We start from the raw sequence: 18,587 nt of genomic DNA, 5'->3' as shown, positions 1-18,587 counted from the left end.
GGTCTGCTTGGTTTGTCTTTCAGAAAACAATTTTTAAGAACTTCAAAATTAGGAAACTATTTTCAGAGGATTATAAAAGACCATTATTGAAACATTCCTTTTTATAATTGAGTGTTCAGAAAATAGTTTTTAGAAAATTAAACCAAACAGAGTATTTTATTTTGTTTAATTTTTTATTTTTGATATTTGGTTGTCTAAATGACAAATTAAGAAAGGCCTAAGTGCCTCAATTGTATTTTTAAAATAAGTGTCCTCTTTGAAAAAGTCATGCAATGTACAAAAATAATGTCTTTCATAAATAATCTACAAATTTTGAAAAAATTACTAATTTAACAATGTGTCTTTAAACTATTAGAGGACTAGTTGTAAAGTTTAATAGAGATATGTTAATTGTATGTCTCATTAACAAGTATTTTTAAGCTGATGCTACTCATATATTATTATTATTATTTTATTGACAAGAAATTTATACATTCTGTTGTCTCTTTGGAGATTTGAACACTCATTTTTTTTCTTTAAGAGATAAAGGAGATAATATTAGGCTACACAGCTTTTGGTAAATCGTATATTATTTTTCTTTTTCCAAAGTGAACATTTATTTTGGAATGAAAGAAAAAGTATGACCCAAAATAGGAGAAGTTTGATTTTTCTGTTCTGATTAGGTCTAATATTTTTGCCACACCCAATCTATTTTATTTTTTTATTTCTATTCCGATAAGAAATTCACACAACCACTTCAGGCTTATGCAGCTTGTGTCAACCCCCATCTTCTATTTTGAAGAGGATTTAGAAAGTAGACTATACCATAGCCCTTGGTGGTTGATGCCTAATATATATATTTGCATTTGTTCTCATTGTCTCAATCAAATATTCTTTCACTTGAACCTTATTTCCCCTTTATTCCATGTCAAGCTTTGGTGAATGGTGGAAGCATGCGGTTTTATGTCACAAGTGCATGCTTGATGAGATGAAGACCCTTAGGCCATGCTTGCTTGAACAAAACACAGGAAGGTCAATTTAGCTAGGCAGGAGTGGGCATGGGGAGAAACTTTTTGTGGGCCCAAAATTCAAACTAGATTTGTGGGAAGCAAAAATTGAGGCTAAAGATAAAGGGGAAGTCGATCAAGAAGTTCCAATACTCATGAAACTAGGCATTGAATGTGAGATCGACTTTGCCTTTAGAACCAGCCAAATATGAAAATAAGAATGAAAATGATAGAAGAGGAAAACCGGCAATTGTTGATTTGAACATTTTAAAATGAGAGATATGTTCTTATCCATTATTAATTAAGAATTTTTATTGGACACTGCAATTATTACAAACTGATTTGATTTAAACATTTTGAAAAGAGAATCATGTTCTTATCCATTACTAATCAAGAATTTTTATTGGACACTGAATTATTACGAATTGATTTGATTTGAACATTTTGAAAAGAGAGACATGCCCTTATTCATCACTAATTAAGAATTCTTATTGGACAATGGAATTATTACGAACTGATTTGATTTGAAAATTTTGAACAGAGAGACGTGCCCTTATCCATCACTAACTAAGAATTTTTGTTGGACACTAATGATTATAATAGCGAAAAAAAAAAAAAAGCAAAACCTCAAACAAAAATCGAACTATTACTATTTGAAATAATATTTTTTAGAAGTTGTAATTAATATTTCTTTCCCAATAGAAGTCAGAATATTGAAAGGTATCATAGTATATATTCTTATCTAAGGGGACATTAATAAATTAAAGCACTTCATATCTACATAATGAGTAGAAGAATGAATATGCTGGTTATATTTAGTTTTTTTTTTTAAAATTTAACCCTCCCTCAAAATGTGAACATTCCAAAAATAAGATAAAAAATGGGGTCAAATGGAGGCTTCCAAGATCCAAGTTGAGAACAAAGGTAAGCTATAAATGAGGATACAAAAACCCTTAACAATGCAGTGATGTTATTCTTTGTTCCTACACTCCCACAATCTGTGTTGGTTAAGTTCGGTGGGATGTTTATGAAATTTATGGCGGTGGTGGAAGAGCCAAAGCGTGCACCGTCCCACAATATAAAACCTTTATTAATTTCAGCATTTCCACTTTTTGTCTCACATTCCATAACTTTCATCCAATCATTCAACCATATTCTTATTTTACAACTGATATATTTTAAATGTCACACCCATCTTCCTTTTTAAAATGTTCTCAGAAGTTGGGTTTTGATAATTAGCTAGCTCCTTGACCAAATTCATTTCCCTTCCCTCTTTATTTTCAACAATTCTTCTTCAACTCTGCAGGAGCCCTTTACATCTAGTTCATGCAGGCCACCCTGAATGCCCACGAATGAGGTAAAATTTTAAAAATTTAGAAAAATATTTGTAAAAAAAATTATTTTTAAATTACCACTCAAAAAGTTGTCAAAAAGAAATTTGAATCCTTTTATAGGTTGCTAATATAGTCAATAAACATGGATGTTTGACCCAGTCAAAAGTAGATATGCAATGTTATCACTCTCTCTAGCTCAACCATGCACAACGGCTGTGCTTAAAACGCTCCTTGTATATGTATAATTGTATATATATAACTATATAAGATGGATCCTGCTATAATATAGGCCTACCTCAAAAACCTACCCAAATCTTCAATTTGCTGTTGTTGTTGAAGAAAAACGGCTTCTTCAACAAATCAAAACGAGAAAATAACCCTACCGGCCTACGTACCCTAATAAGATCAGAAACCAAAGTGAGAAAAGAAAAATTGTACGAGAACCAAAATTAACATGTATTACACAACCCAATATTTCTCTTTGTCACTCCTGTTTCTGGCCATTAATGTCACCCTCTTCTTCTCCGGCTACGTACAAGCCGTCAAACCCTTACCCACCGGCACGAACCCCTTCTGCAATACGGCAGATTTCAAGCCACTGTGCAATAGAATGGTCCGGGGAGCCAAGACATTAGATGAAGCAACGGCGAACGCTATCAAGTCCACACTCGAGGTAGTAAAGGGTGCAAAGCCGAAGCTAAGGATTCTTGAACCGGCCGTGGCTAAACTGAAGCGACCGGTGACCAAAAAGGCGATGAAAGGGACTTGCCAGGAAAGCTTTAACAACGTTGTGAGCAACCTGGAGGGGGCTCTGAAGGACCTCAAGTCCGGGGACAAGTATTCGGTGAATGACAGGCTGTCCGCGGCCACTCTCGATGATTGCAACGATGCATTTGCCGAGTCTGGAAAGAAATCGCCTCTGGCCGGGTTCGGTGGGGATCTGCGAATGTATGTGAGCAACTGCTTGGCAGTCACACAGCAAAAATGAAGGGTATATATATATGCATGGCATGTTTTTGCTTGCTGCAGTTTGGTGTTAATTAGCATGTGGTCTGTGTATGTGATAGATTGAAAAAGGGGAGTTCCTTTGTTTGTAACTTGTATTGATGGGGTATCATACATGCCCACTGTGCACCACCCCTAGCTAATGCATGTGGAAGGTACGTTTGGTGCCTTTAGTTAAACTAATTTTTTCTCCAATTTTAATTTCAACACACTGTTTCATGCTGACGAACAAAATAAAAGTAATTTTTAAATTTTGTGAACGACGGTTTCTCCCATCTAGATATTCGAAATAGACCTGAAATGAGCATCCAACAGAGAGATGCTGGCTCAAGTGCTCCATATGTAATTTTACGTTAATTGGAAGCCTACATTTTGAAGGAAATTAAGCTAAAAAAATCCATATATAATCCCTAATTTTTTAATATATATAGTTCAATTCCCATTTTTACCCCTTTCAAAGACATGCAAAAAGTTCGCCTCTTCTATTTCCATTAGGCGCTGCAAATGTCCCTTCACTGAGTCCATTGCGTGTGGTTGGAATTGCTGTGTTTGTTGATGTTCCCGCCCATTGTTAGTTAGTTAGTTAGTTAGTTAGTTCCCGCCCATTGTTTGTTACTTAGTTAGTTAAAGACCATTCCATATTTGGGCCTAATTTCTTTTGTTTGCTGGACTTCAAATCCTTGTTAGCCCATATGGACCTCTGGTCTTTTTTTTTGTGTAGACATGAAGTTTGCACTTGTACATTTTTTATTTGTTTAATCTTGTTATACATTCTTATTTATTGATTTTTTTTAAAATTTTTTATATATCTATTGTAAACCAAGTTCCATCATATGCCCTATTATTCATAAATAAAAAATTTACTAGAAGGAAAAAATTAAAGACATAATAAATTTTTATTTTATTTTCGTTGCTTTTCTTTGTAGTGCAAGTAAAACTGAGTAGTGCACGCAACACTCTTTTTTTTTTTTTGGGTTAATGTGAAAGCAACACTGTTGATTCACCCTGTCAATTTTATTTTATTTTATTTTATTTTTTTCTGGTAAAGAAAAAGGTTAAGAACAGATCACGAAGCGACTTTATTTACCTACATCTTCCTTTTCGGACACCGAGGCCTACTCTCTTTCTACATGGGCCTCCAAACAAAGCCCACATGCTGCCATGGATGTATCACATCAATTAACACATATATAGTATATATTTTTAATTAATGAAATTAGGAGGTAGAACAAAAGATTTCTTTCTTTTTTTTCATCGGTGTATCAAATCAATTAACAATTTTTTATTTTTTATTTTTGGTATTAAATGAATTGACAAGCGTGAAAATATAAATTGAACCATGTGAAGAGTAGCTTTGTGCAAGATTAAAAAAAAAAAATTTAATTAATTACGTCTTTAATTTTTTCCTTCTAATATTGTGTTTAAACTAATTATCTTCTTATAAACTGATAGAATAATACACATGGCAGCTCTAAGAATAAAGCATGCAGTATCATAGGCTTGCATTAGCAAAAGATTAGAAGGGATTGCTTCAATGGTTGGACAAGTTTCTCTCCTAATTAAATACACACACACAAACAAAATACATATATTATATCTACTAAGAAAATCGGAGACTATCAAATACGTCATTGGGTGATACCCACTTATATATACTTATCTTAGTAGGAAGAAAAAAAATTAAATAAAAAATAATTTTTTTAAAAATAATTTTGTCTTTTTTTTCTTTGAATCTATAATATATATTCATAAAAATAAAAAATTGTGAAGAATTCATTCGTTACCGTTTCTTTCCCCCCAACCAACGGACGGAAATTCTTTTTTAGTCCTTTTCATCTTCCCTTCACCCATGTTTCTATTCTACTATCAATCATAGCATTAATGTATCTGAGTTATTACATCAAACAAAAAGCCCCTGAATTTACCCCATTTGTTTTTTGCTCGCGGGACCTATCTATCTAAAGGTAGTGTAGATTTTCAAAGATCCCTTTCGTTGTCCTCACACTTGCGTGTTGTGTGTATTTATTGAGTTTTAGATATGAAGTACGTGCTAGCTAGTTCACACCACAGAAATACCTAATACAGTATATTATAAAATTAAGATATTTAGAACTTACTCCTAGAAAAAAAAAAAAAAAAAAATCTTAAATATTAGTCAAATAGAGACATATATAAAAATTAAAGTTGGAAAACTCGGCAATCTTGGATCTATCAATAACTGTCACTAAAATAAACTTTTCTAATAATAGCCCCAAATAACTTTCTAACCTATAAAGAAGAGGAATTTACACAAATGACCAATCTCACCCCCTTTTAAACTCTACCGACACTAAGACCAAAAAATAAAAAAAAAAAGAAAAAGTTTCTAAAAATCAAGATTCTTGCGTAACCAAATATATCAATCAAACCGAATGTTTAACTTTGTCATGTTAAGAGAGTTTATCACAATTACAACAAAGATGTAACAAATTCAATAAGTGTAACACATATAATATTCTTAAAATAATAGTTTTATGCGTATTTAAAGTATTACATTAAATATTAGTGTCATCCATAAATATTAATGTTCTGCAAAATATAGTATAGAAATTTCTCTCATAAGATATATTTATGGTCTAACAAATTTTTATCTTTCATTTATTTATTTATGTTAGCTTATTCGTAAAGTGATTTTGAACTATATTGAATTGATACCTAAGTTTCTGTTTGTTAGCCTAAACAGTTGTACTAGTTCCAATTATATAGTACTTTAACTGGTTCTTTGCTGTTGGCCTTATTAGTTGAATTGAAAAATGTATTACTAGACTTCCGTAACCACATATATAAATCACTTTATTGGTCCCAAAATGGTGATTTCAACATGGCTGTCAATCAACCACACGTTTTTTTTGTTTTGGACGCTAAAATACAAAAATCATGCCAAAAAAAAAAAAAAAAAATCATGCGAAAATATCCCACAAAAAGTTAAAATAGCCAAGGTTACTTTCGATAATAACCTTCAAAACTAGGGGCATTTCATAACTAGCATTTTAAATATCAGGCCACCCGCTGTTCACGGACCCACAACTCCCATGCCTCGCACGTGACAAAGCTCAAATTCCCAACTTGGATCGAAACGTGGCAAAATGGAATGCCCACACGTGTCCCAACGTTCATGATAAAGCGCCAATTTCTCTTACGACGTTCTCCGCTCTCCGATTTCAGTGTCCGAGCGGCTACTTCAGTTGCTTCTCCTTGATTTTTTCTTACTACGTTCTCCACTCTCCGATTACAGTCTCTCTCTCTATATCTATATATCTATAACACGAATCAAGGTAGTCTCAACAATTCAATTAAATTTTATTAACAAATCCTATTAATTCAATCATCTTTCCTTACCACAGCATCTTCGATTGGCAAGGTTTTTGCTTTTTTTCTGTCCTTTTTTGGTACAAATTTTCAAATCTGTATCTCAATTGAAATATATATAAAATACAAATGGATATATGTATGTATCTATATGTAATTTGTATATACACTGATATTTTCATTTCTTGATTCAGATTCTGATCTCATTGACTGAGGAACATGAGCAATTCGATTGGCCATAACTTACTTCACCAGAGCTTGCTTTCACCGACGGTTCTAGAGCATCAAAGTAAAAGCAATTCTTTTTGTATTTTCACGGGAAACAATTTGTTTCAAGCTCAAGCAACTTCATCCATACGAAAGTCACCTTTATCAACCATATTCCGTGGTAATTGTTTGGATGTGCGGAAAATGAAGCCGCCGATGACAACGCATCGTGCGCTTTCTGTTTCTCCTCATGCTGTATTAACCACTGATCCGTCTTCTCAGGTATGTCTGAGCTATCAATTTATTTTCTTTCTCATGAGATTTACAGGCATTATCTATTAATTCGATAATTATTTAAACCTGTTTTGTGTTTTTATCTTCTTCTTTTTTTTTGGAAAATTCGGGGAATGTTTGAGGAGCAAGAAGCCAGACATTTATGATTTTATTTGAGACTGCTATTACAACTAAGAAGTAGAATGTACAAATATATTTAGGGACAAAATTTCTGGGCTACTACTACGAATATATGTTTACATTAATCATTGCGAGTATTTGTTATGTTATTCACTTTGTATGCTTAACATTATTGGAAAATTAGTGCCCTGCTTTTACCGGAGAACAAGGAGCACCAAATTGGCAGCTTGGATTTGGGATTGGAGAAAATTTAGTTCAAAGTTCTTACCAAATTTCCTCCAATCCCAAATCCAAAGCACCGATTCGGTGCTCCCAAACTCAACAAGAATGAACAGCTTTTGGCCATCATCAGCAATTATAGTTTTCCCAAAAGTACTCTCTCTGGAAAATAACCTCATTAACAATGTATCACATACATATAAATAAATAAATAAATAAAAGAGCATCCTTAAATCTTAACATCCTGTTCAACAATACAGCATGGCCCTTTCAGAGACAGGATGTCAACTTCATTTATGAAAAGGCCAAAAAAGAATGTAGGTTAAGGTGTTGCGAAGATTTGATGGTATATTATCTAAGGGAAATTATAGTCCTTGATGAATGATAGCGGCTAAAAGGATTTGTGTAGTTCATCCAAGTTTTAGGGTTTTAAAACTTCATTTAGTTTCACCTTGTTCCGAATGTCACACTCAATCTTACTTTAAAGAGAAAGGCGAAAGTGTTGAGTATATACCAACAGGCCAGTGGCCTAGCGGTACCAAGCCCCTACTTCTCAAAGAGAGGTCATGGGTTCGAGTCTCAGTGGATGCATGTGTGTGTGAGTACCAATAAGGAAAAAAAAAGAAAGTGTTGACTATATGTCGTTATCACTCATGAGATGCGATGTTCAAAAATTAGATAAACATGTTGAAATTTGAAGCTTAATCATTAACGAGGGCATGTAACCAAGTTATTGGCTATTTTTTCGGATAAGCAATATATTTGTTCCTTTTAGTACCTGTTTTTAATATCAAAACTAATTAAGTTTTATGTATCATTTTTTCCTAAAACAAAAATGTTTGGTCTACATACAGTCTTCTGAATTTTGTTCATAATTATATCTCAAAAGTTATTTTCTTAAGTCATAAAAAATGCTTGCTTCTGGCTTTGCTAACAACTACACACAAGGTTCCTCCCGAGCTCTGAAACATCGGTAAGGAATTGCACATCTTGAGCTTGAATTCATATGTACATGAGTTGATATGAGTATCTTGATTCTTGCACATATTGACTTTGAAATCATATATACATGATATGTTGTGCATTTGCTAAAATTGTGTATAATTGCGTGCGTGCTCTTATTTTGATTTGGATGTGTATTTATTATGACTATATCTTGCCTTGTTCCAGCTCGCAGGAAAGTTCAACCTTGATGGAGATATTGAATTGCAGGTATGTATAGCTTATTAGCTTAGGCATTTATTGTTGACTTCAGATACTTGGGATATGTTTTTATTAAGTTTCCAATGATTTGAGTAATTTGAAGCTTATTTTAAAAGGGAATCAAGTGCACTATATAGATTATATATTACCATGGGTTTGACTTATGCAACTGAACAGGTTGATGTTAGTGGTCCCATTCAAGGTTCTATGTCACAAGTTAATATCAAGGTCACAAATAGTAGTGACGCTTTAAATCTACACTGGGGTGGCATACGAAATATAAAAGAGTAAGCTTATTCGTACTTACAGTTGTTTCCATTAATCTCAAGTTTTCACCTTCACCGTTTCAAATCTCTTTTTTTTTCTTCATTATTTTACTTTTTTCAGGAAGTGGTTACTTCCTGCTCGTCGTCCAGATGGCACTAAAGTATATAAAAACAAAGCTCTTAGGACTCCTTTTGTAAAAGTAAGTTCCAGAAAACAATACAAAATCAATCTATGGAGTGTACCCCGTGATATTGAACAATAGGGGAACCTCCTTTTTACTCATCTAAGTAGAAATTAGAGGCTAAATTTTTATTCATCATGTTTTAGTCTGGCTCCAATTCTTTCCTGAAAATAGAGATCGATGATCCTGCAATACAAGCTATAGAGTTTCTAATATTTGATGAAGCCCAAGATAAATGGTAAATATTCATTTCATAAGAATTTATTAATTTTATAGCTTCAACTCAATCTATAGAACTGACTCTATATAATCCTGTTCCCTTCCCATTTTTTTCCTTATCGGTAGGTTCAAACATAATGGTGAGAACTTCCATGTCAAGTTACCGTTGAGAGAGAATTTGGTTCCAAATGTTTCAGTTCCTGAAGATCTCGTACAGATTCAGGCGTACTTGAGGTGGGAGAGGAAGGGTAAACAGATGTATACTCCTGAGCAAGAGAAGGCAAGTAACTGGTGCTTTTCTATTTTATGGATAGACTATTAATAGTCTTTATATTGCACGCCAATTATATTTTTCTGTTTCCTCCTATCAAAAGAAACAGTCATGCTGCAAACTCCTTTATTAGTGCTGCTGACAATTTTTGCCTCCATAATTTAAACGTCAAATGTGTTTGTCATATGCATTAAACTGATACAAAACAGTTTTATACTTATGTAGCAAGTGGACAATTTAACATTGAAATGCTGAGTGGCCTGTGCTAGTCATGATGTAAATTCAGGACCTTTTGCAAGGCACAATTTATAACTTGCTTTGTTCTATTTTGTACTGAATCTGGTGTGGCATCTCTGTTGTAGCTCAATAAATGTCATTTTCCATTGAACAATGTTATGTGACTTGTAGACCACTTGGGTATTTGTGGTTTTCTCCGTAACTTATAATGAATATGCTTACTTATTATAGGTGGAATATGAAGCAGCCCGGAGTGAGCTATTGGAGGAAATAGCTAGGGGCACTTCCATACAGGACCTTCGTGCAAAGTTAACAGACAAAAATTATGCAACTGAAAGTAAGGAGCCACTTCTTTCTGAAACAAAGAACAACATACCGGATGATCTTGTACAAATACAATCTTATATACGATGGGAAAGAGCAGGAAAACCAAACTATTCCCCTGATCAACAACTTGTAAGTCTCGAATCTCTATGCGCTCAATGTTCTTGATAATATTATATTATTTCCAGTTAGTATATTAAATACATGGGCCATTGTTTGGTGCAATGGTAAATGCTAGGCTAACAAGCTTGAGAATGTGAATTAAAGTTTGACGGCCACTTTTTGCAAAATAATGCTAAAGTTTAGGTTTATCTCGTCTTACCCTCCCAGCACCCAGCAGGACCTGCAATCTGTCAGTTGCACATAAACTGAGTTTGATTTTACTCTTTTGCATAATTAAACCTGTCATTGCTTCTGTGGAATTTTTATTGGAATTATGTTGTATTAATAGAGAGAATTTGAAGAAGCAAGAAAAGATTTGCAAATTGAACTAGAGAAGGGAACTTCTCTTGATGAGATACGGAAGAAGATCACCAAAGGAGAGGTACAAAGTAAGTTTCCAAAGCAAATCCAAAAAAAGATTAGTGAGGAAAGGATTCAGCGCAAAAAGAGGGACTTGATGGAGCTTCTCAATAAGTATCCTTCGGGATCTATGGAGCAAAAGATCTCAACCACACCGTCCACACCACAAGCCTTGTCTTCAATTGAGCTTTTTGCTGAGTCAAAGAAAGAACAAGAAGGTGGTTCTATTCTGAACAAGAAAATATACAGAATTGGTGCCGGGGAACTTCTGGTGAGGTCATGCCGTTCTATTGGTGTTCCTCCTTTGAAAGTTTTAGTTGCTAGGATAATTCTAAATTTTGGACTCTGTACATTTTCAAGGTACTTGTAATGAAGCCTGCTGGTAAGACAAAGGTTTGTTTGGCTACAGATCTCAAAGATCCTGTTACCCTTCATTGGGCTTTATCAAAAAATTCAGGAGAGTGGCTGGTAAGAATCAGAAGATGTTGGAATTTATTAAACATACCCATTATGTTATCTCTTGGTGCTGAACATTTTGAAGGAATGACATTATTTTCTACACACTGCTTGCACTGCCTTTCTGTTATAACTTGTAATTCTGAATGGACATTCTGCAGGCACCACCTCCAGATGTATTCCCCCCTGGTTCAGTTTCCTTAGACAAGGCCATTGAAACGCAATTTGCAAGCACTCCTGTTGATCCAGCGCAGAAGGTGTGCCAAGAGAAGAGAAATTTGATCTGATTTTATATGCTTGACCAGCATGAAACTGAAAGAACTAATACATTGCTGTTAGAATCATTTAAGAATAATTTATGATTACATTTGTGCATGGCAGTCTTATATTCTCAATTCAATTTTCAGGTCCAATCCTTAGAAATAGAGATTGAAGATGATAATTTTGTGGGGATGCCGTTTGTCCTTTTGTCTAGCGGAAACTGGATAAAGAATAATGGCTCAGACTTCTATGTTGAATTTAGCGTTGGATCTAAGCAGGTCCAAAAGGTTGCCCTCTCTATAATATTCTGAGTAGGATTTTTTGTTATTTATCTAGTTGTTTTCTTTTTCTTTTTCTTTTATTCTTTGTCATAGCACTTCACTTTCCAGATGCAATGACTATTTTCCTTTTTGATTAAAAGGATGCTGGTGATGGCAAAGGTACGGCAAAGGCCTTCTTGGATAAAATAGCAAAGATGGAAAGTGAGGCACAGAAGTCCTTCATGCATCGGTTAGTAATCTCCCATCTATCTCTACGGGAAAGGGCTTGCTTGGTTCAGTTTTCTGAAAACTGTTTTCTGAGAATTGAAAATCAGAAAACCGTATAAAATCTGTTTGGTTGACAATTTCCGAGTACTATTATCTGAAAACTCAATTAAAAAAAGTCATGTTTTTAGCGAACTGTCTTTTATAGTTATCTGAAAAGAGTTTTATGGGTGACAAACCAACTAGGTCTTTTTTTTTTTTGTCAAATGGCAAGACTGTACGGTATTTACTTTTCATGTTTTACTGTTACATGTAGTTTGGTAAATTTGGGTTGCATTCAGGATCTCAGTTTTTTTGGGAAATCTTATAGAATTTTAAAATTTATTTTTTAAAACTAAACAGTAATGGGAATAATTTAGTTTTTTAGGCATATATTTTACATGCAATATGTATTTGAACAAATCACAAATTATTAGGTTTGCATGCTAAAGAAGCAACTATAAAATTGTGATTATATAATTGACAGAAATAAAAGTTGGAGTTGAAGAAAGTTGGAGTAATAGCACTGCACGTGTAAAACATCCTAAACCTGACAGTCCTCTTTTACGTATTGGTGCTAGTGGTAACGGTCATATCCAAGATACAACCCAATCTACTCACAACAACATCCCTCTATGTGCACAAACTATGGTACAAGTCTATATATGTTTTCTTTGCCCCCAAAAGTCAAGCAAAAATGTACAAAATGAAGGTTCAAGAAAATTGTAGGAGGTGATCTTCCCAACAGAATAACAGAGAAGAGAAAGCTTTTATTAGAGTTGGTTGATATAATGTGTGGACTTTTAATTGCTCAGCATAGTGTTTGTATTTTGAAGTTCAATTGTTACAATTCTCAGCCATGGGCCATGTGAAAAAAGAAGCCCACAAGCCTGTGCGAACTACACGACATGGCCGGTCTACTTTGGCCAGGTGGGCATGTGTGTGGCCTGAAGTGCTAAAACTTGGGTCATCCAATGATGAAGCCCAAACAGGATAATCTGCTTGGCCGGCTGGGTGCGTTTGCATGTGTGTATGAAGTCCTAAAACTTGGGTCATACAATGATGAAGCCCAGGCAGTATAAGAAAGGTTTAAAACTATTCGTCTCCAACAGTTGTGTTGTATGTGCTGGATATAGTTTCTGGCACGGTAGAAAGTTTTGGTAAAAGAGTCTGTCAGCTTCAGTTGTGAGATTTTAACCTTTTATTGTAAAAATTGAATATGGCAGGGAATGAAAAGAATGAAAAATTGTTTAACTAAACCACCGATTCATTCTGTATATATAGATGTTTAATACAATGAATTTTGACAAATATTGACAGCTAACAAATCCCAAAATTATAGCTAACCAAACTAACGTACAAGTTACAATCTGTATTGCTGGTCTATTGCTGTAATCAAGCTTTCCAGATTTGATTTTACTGGTCTATTGTTGTAATGCCTTGATTGTCTCCAATATTTATGTTATACCTTTTCACATTTTCAAGTTCATTCAAAATTCCAGTGTCTTATTGTGTGCCTTGTCCTTTAAAAATAAGCTAGTTTATCTCTGACTTTAATTTTGGAGTTACCTCTTCATTTACTGATTGTTTCTTCCTCAAGCACTTCTTAGAATAAACAGATGATATGGCTCAACCACGGGTCTATATAATAAAATTCACTACAGGAGCAAAAATCACGAGGCTATTAGTATGGATTTGTGGTTGACTTTTAAAAATTCTACTCGCCTGGTTTTAGTACTGCAACAAAGGCATTATCTTTCAAATGGTATTTTGATGAAAACTTGTGCCTGTATGTCAACTTCCGGAAAGAAAGAAAAAAATTATATATATATATATATATATATATATATATATAATATGCACGATGTCATTGTTATCAAGGCTTAAAATGTAATTCCTGTTCTTTATATATACAGTCCATCTTACGATGAAATCCCTATTTTCACTCAATATTGTTGGTTTTATATTAGCTTTCATGTTTGGCTTCTGAAGTTTAATGTTTGGTTCATTGTTACGAAGTAATAAGTCAATACTTTCTTTTTCTTAGATTTAATATTGCAGCAGACTTGATCTATGAAGCCAGAGATGCTGGTGAATTGGGTCTTGCTGGAATTCTCGTGTGGATGAGGTTTATGGCTACAAGGCAGCTCATATGGAATAAAAACTACAACGTAAAGCCACGGTATAACTCTTATGAGATAATTGCCTCATGCATTTGAAGACTCGGTCATTCTTTTAACCTCCTACAACTTTCACATATTAATTTCTCTTTCGTTGGTGCTCACTGAATGGACTATTGAGCAGTTCTTGATTCTTAATTAGTCAAATTTGCTTGGACATCTTACTTTACAGTTGGGCGTGTTAATCACATGTGCTTTTGAAGTACTTTTAAACTTTATATTGGATTAAATATGGTAAAATTATGCATGGTCATTTTCTAAGAATCACTGTGCTTAATATGCGTCCATCGGTTATGCAGTGAGATTAGTAAAGCTCAGGATAGGCTTACAGACTTGCTCCAGCATGTTTATAGAAGTCATCCGCATTATCGGGAACTTCTGCGAATGATTATGTCTACTGTTGGTCGTGGAGGTGAAGGGGATGTTGGGCAGCGAATCCGAGACGAAATCCTGGTTATCCAGGTTGATATCTAAGATTGCTTGATTTTATTTTCCTTTGGGTATGAATAATTTTCAGTTATATGAATAGTTATTTGTTGATTGCGGAGAAATAATGATTGCATAGTTATTTGTTGATTGCAGAGAAATAATGATTGCAAGGGTGGAATGATGGAGGAATGGCATCAGAAGCTACATAATAACACTAGCCCTGATGATGTTGTGATCTGTCAGGTTTTGTGGAAGTAGATCTGACTGGACTTCTTTGGTTTACATTATTAGAATTTGTCTCACAGAATTTTCTTGCAGGCTCTGATTAATTATATCAAAAGTGACTTTGACATCAGTGTTTATTGGAAAACCCTGAATGAGAATGGAATAACAAAAGAACGCCTTCTAAGTTATGATCGTGGCATCCATTCTGAACCAAATTTCAGTAGGAATCAGAAGGATGCACTTTTGCATGACTTGGGAAGTTACATGAGAACACTGAAGGTTGGCTCGTAAACTTCTCTGGTCAATGTTGCTTTTTACCTAGTTTGTGTATGTATTTCTCTATGGAATGATAACTTCATTCTTTTTATTAGCCAAATCATGGTGAATATATTGACGCATGTTTGCAAATTTATAAATGTTCATGGATCTATGCATTAGTTTCTTACTGAAACTGAAGGATTGTAATTGAGTGCGTGAAACTATGGCATAATTTTTGTCCAGAAGCTATTTATGTGACAGTAAATATTTATGCATTAAATCCTGATCAAAATGAAATTATTTAGTGAGAGATATTCTTTTGAAAAAGAAAAAATGAAGTTCTGTTATCTGATCATCGAATATCTTATAGTATGAAAAAGAAAAAATGAAGTTCTGTTATCTGATCATCGAATATCTTATAGTATTTTGTGAATTTATTTTTCACTCCCATTACTTGTCTCATAATTTTGTTGCCATATCTGATGAGTTGACAACTTTAGTTTGATCGTAATCTACATGCAGGCAGTTCATTCAGGTGCAGATCTTGAGTCCGCTGCTTCAAATTGCATGGGATACAAAGCTGAGGTAATGCTTGTAAATGTGTTGTTCTGCAACATGTTTTTTTTTAATCATATGGTAATATTTCAGTTAGAATCTGTATGTGTGATTTAGGGTTTAAAGAAGATAAGAAGCGGAGAAGAAGAACAGAGAAGAAGAAGAGAAATTAAGGAACGTAATCTGATGGCTGTAGGGTTTCTACACCACCTCTTATATATATATATATATTGAGATGAGCAAATTACAACTATGACCCAAAGTAAACAAGTAAAGAACTAAACACTCTCTAACTCTTAATACTCCCCCTTAAGCTGGAGCATATAGATTAAACATGCCTAGCTTGAAACACAACCGCTGAAAGGCACCAAGAGCTAGTGGCTTAGTAAGAATATCACCCAACTGATCATCCGAGCAAATACAAGTTGTAACAATCTGTTTTTGCATCAGCAGATCACGAATAAAATGACCATCAACCTCTATATGCTTGGTATGCTCGTGAAAAGCATGATTGCTAGCAATAAAGATAGCTGCTTGATTATCACAATGCATTGGCATATGAGAAGGAATATCAATACCCATCTCTCAAAGAAGAGAGCGAACTCGTAACATTTCAGAAGCGGTGTGAGCCATAGTACGTTACTCAGCCTCAGCACTAGAACGAGCAACGAAGGTCTGCTTTTACTGTGTCAAGTAACAAGATTACCGCCAACAAACATGCAATAACGAGAGTTAGATCGCCTATCAGAACGATTGTCAGCCCAGTCCACATCACTAAAACCTGTCGCAGATAAGGAGGAAGAAGGCTTATACAATAGCCCACGTCCAGGTCCTTTAGATAACGTAAAATATGACAAACATCCTCAAAGTGAGGCTGACTTGGAGAATGCATATATTGACTAACCACTCCAAAAACATAAGTAATATCAGGATGAGTAACAGACTAATAGTCAAATAAATCAATTTCCCAACAAGGCAGCTGTATCATCCAATATTGGCAAATAACTCACCTTGCTCACCATCAAGTTTGACAGTAGAATCCATAGGAGTATCAAAAGGTCGAGCACCTAAGAGACCAGTCTCGGAAAGAAGATCAAGAACATATTTCTATTGAGACAGTGAGATGCCCTGATGAGAAAGAGCAACCTCAATCCCAAGGAAATAACGAAGGGCACCCAGGTCTTTAGTATGGAATTGTTGACCCAAATGTCGTTTCAACCATGCAATTCCTGTTGAATCACTCCCGGAGATGATAATATTATCAACATGGATGATCAGAACAATGGTGCTCGTAGAAGAATGACGAACAAACACAGAATGATCAGAACTAGAATGTTAAAAACCAAAGTCAATCACCGCAGTGCTAAATCTATCAAACTAGGCATGAGGAAACTGCTTCAAACCATATAGAGCCTTGCGCATGCGACAAACTAGGTGCTCATGACTAGCAGGCGGTTGATCCATGTAAACTTCCTCCTGTAGATCACCTATTTCTAAAGGTGTTAGCCAATTACAGAGGCGTCGTTTTGATGATCCTTCTACAATCTTCTGGAGTTAACTGAAGAAAAAGAGATGGATGTATTTTTTTGCTTCGGCGACTGGTGGAGGTCCTATTGAGAAAGGTTTTCGCCACTCTCAATGCTGTGCAGGTTTATCATCTTCATCTCTCTCTGATTCTTTACAGCCAAAAGGAAGTTCTGTCAGGTCTTCGTTTCGGGACATTAACAGAAATCACAGTGTTAGATGGTCTCAAAAAGAGAAGCAAAAGTGGATTCCTACTAATGCTCCAGGTATGCATTCAGTTTCACATCCTCAGAATCTTAATGATCCATCCTCTTTTTTTACCCCTTCTTGTACGATGAGGAGCGCCAGTGTTGTGCTGGATTCGGAGAAGAGGTGCGAATTGACTGTCACGAATAATGGAATTGTTTCTTCACATGGGTTGAATATGGAGGGACGGAGAGATAGTGAGTTTGGCATTTCTAAATAGATGATAATTGCAGATTGTGCTGTTAAGAAATTATCTGAAGGGGTTACAGTCTGTGTGGGCAGAGATTTGCATTTTTAGTTGTCCAATGAGGAGGCAGTAGCTTTGATCAAAGAGCTTCGATTAAATGTAGCCCTGAAAGGTCTTAATACAGGGGTTGAAGAGACTGATTCTGGTAGCTTCGCTGGAATGGGCCCTTTTGTTTCAGACACTGGAATGGGCCCTTTTGTTACAGACACTGATTCTTTTTATGAGAATGATAGGGAGGTGGATGAGGAGGTGCCTGATGATTTGGGTTCTATCCAACAGGTTTGCTCCAATGAGCTTACACCTTGGGTGGAGAATAGTTCTGAAATCCTACAGGAGGTACCATTGGCTACGGTGCGACCGGATGAACATATTGCTGATATGGGGAAAGATTGGGTAGTTGACAATATTGGAGTAACTAGTGAGCTTTTGGGAGTCTCTTCAGAAGGTAATGATGTTCAGACATATCTATCCTTCAAGCAATTGTAGAAGGGAGAGAGGTTGCAGTTACCAATGAGGTTATGAACACGAAGCCTTTATCGTCTTGGAAAGGAGTACATGAGATAAAGAATCTCATCTCTGAAGTCAACTACGAAGGGAAAGGAGGAGTGGCGAAGGAAAGGGGAAGAACCAGGAGCAGGAGTCTCAGGAAGGGTGGGGGGGAGATTATTTTATCTGGTTTACAATGAAGCTACGAATTATCTCATGGAATGTTCGCAGTCTCAATGATCCGAACAAGAGAAGGGTAGTGAAGGTAGCTTTAAGGAAGTGGGGTGCCCAGCTTGTTTGCTTACAAGAAACCAAGTTGGCATCCATTTCTGATAGAGTGGTTAAGAGCTTGTGGGGAGGAAGGTTTGTGGAATGAGAGGCTTTGGATGGTATAGGTTCCTCGGGTGGGATCCTAGTCATGTGGGATAGTAGATGGTTAACTCGAACGGAGGTCTGGAT

General features: G+C 35.2%; 2 protein-coding genes across 5 annotated transcripts in view; both read left to right on the top strand.

The window, feature by feature from the left end:
• Positions 1-2,700: 2,700 nt before the first annotated feature.
• On the top strand, positions 2,701-3,353 carry LOC132276554 (uncharacterized). Its single transcript, XM_059778017.1, has one exon. The coding sequence runs from the start codon at positions 2,775-2,777 to the stop codon at positions 3,306-3,308; it is 534 nt and encodes a 177-aa protein (XP_059634000.1). The 5' UTR covers positions 2,701-2,774; the 3' UTR covers positions 3,309-3,353.
• Positions 3,354-6,497: 3,144 nt separating this feature from the next.
• Positions 6,498-18,587, top strand: part of LOC132276329 (alpha-glucan water dikinase, chloroplastic) — a 35,198-nt gene continuing 23,108 nt past the window's right edge. Inside the window, exons 1-19 of one of the 4 annotated variants that reach the window (XM_059777713.1) lie at positions 6,498-6,639; positions 6,868-7,162; positions 8,684-8,725; positions 8,894-9,003; positions 9,104-9,182; positions 9,311-9,402; positions 9,510-9,663; positions 10,123-10,347; positions 10,667-11,008; positions 11,098-11,205; positions 11,355-11,450; positions 11,601-11,732; positions 11,876-11,964; positions 14,026-14,160; positions 14,458-14,620; positions 14,741-14,830; positions 14,906-15,091; positions 15,593-15,655; positions 15,743-15,817. In XM_059777713.1, the coding sequence (XP_059633696.1) occupies positions 6,893-7,162; positions 8,684-8,725; positions 8,894-9,003; positions 9,104-9,182; positions 9,311-9,402; positions 9,510-9,663; positions 10,123-10,347; positions 10,667-11,008; positions 11,098-11,205; positions 11,355-11,450; positions 11,601-11,732; positions 11,876-11,964; positions 14,026-14,160; positions 14,458-14,620; positions 14,741-14,830; positions 14,906-15,091; positions 15,593-15,655; positions 15,743-15,817 (2,451 nt within the window). In that variant the 5' untranslated portion in view covers positions 6,498-6,639; positions 6,868-6,892. Of the gene's footprint in view, positions 6,640-6,703; positions 6,726-6,867; positions 7,163-8,683; positions 8,726-8,893; positions 9,004-9,103; positions 9,183-9,310; positions 9,403-9,509; positions 9,664-10,122; positions 10,348-10,666; positions 11,009-11,097; positions 11,206-11,354; positions 11,451-11,600; positions 11,742-11,875; positions 11,965-14,025; positions 14,161-14,457; positions 14,621-14,740; positions 14,831-14,905; positions 15,092-15,592; positions 15,656-15,742; positions 15,818-18,587 lie in introns of those variants that run through there. The other 3 variants (XM_059777711.1, XM_059777712.1, XM_059777714.1) reach the window with 3 other exon arrangements.

This window comes from Cornus florida, unplaced genomic scaffold (genome assembly GCF_030987335.1).
Source record: "Cornus florida cultivar Cherokee Brave unplaced genomic scaffold, ASM3098733v1 CherokeeBrave_3.0.0_Hap2_Chr10, whole genome shotgun sequence".
Taxonomy (NCBI): domain Eukaryota; kingdom Viridiplantae; phylum Streptophyta; class Magnoliopsida; order Cornales; family Cornaceae; genus Cornus; species Cornus florida.
This window is presented reverse-complemented; position numbering and strand designations above follow the sequence as displayed.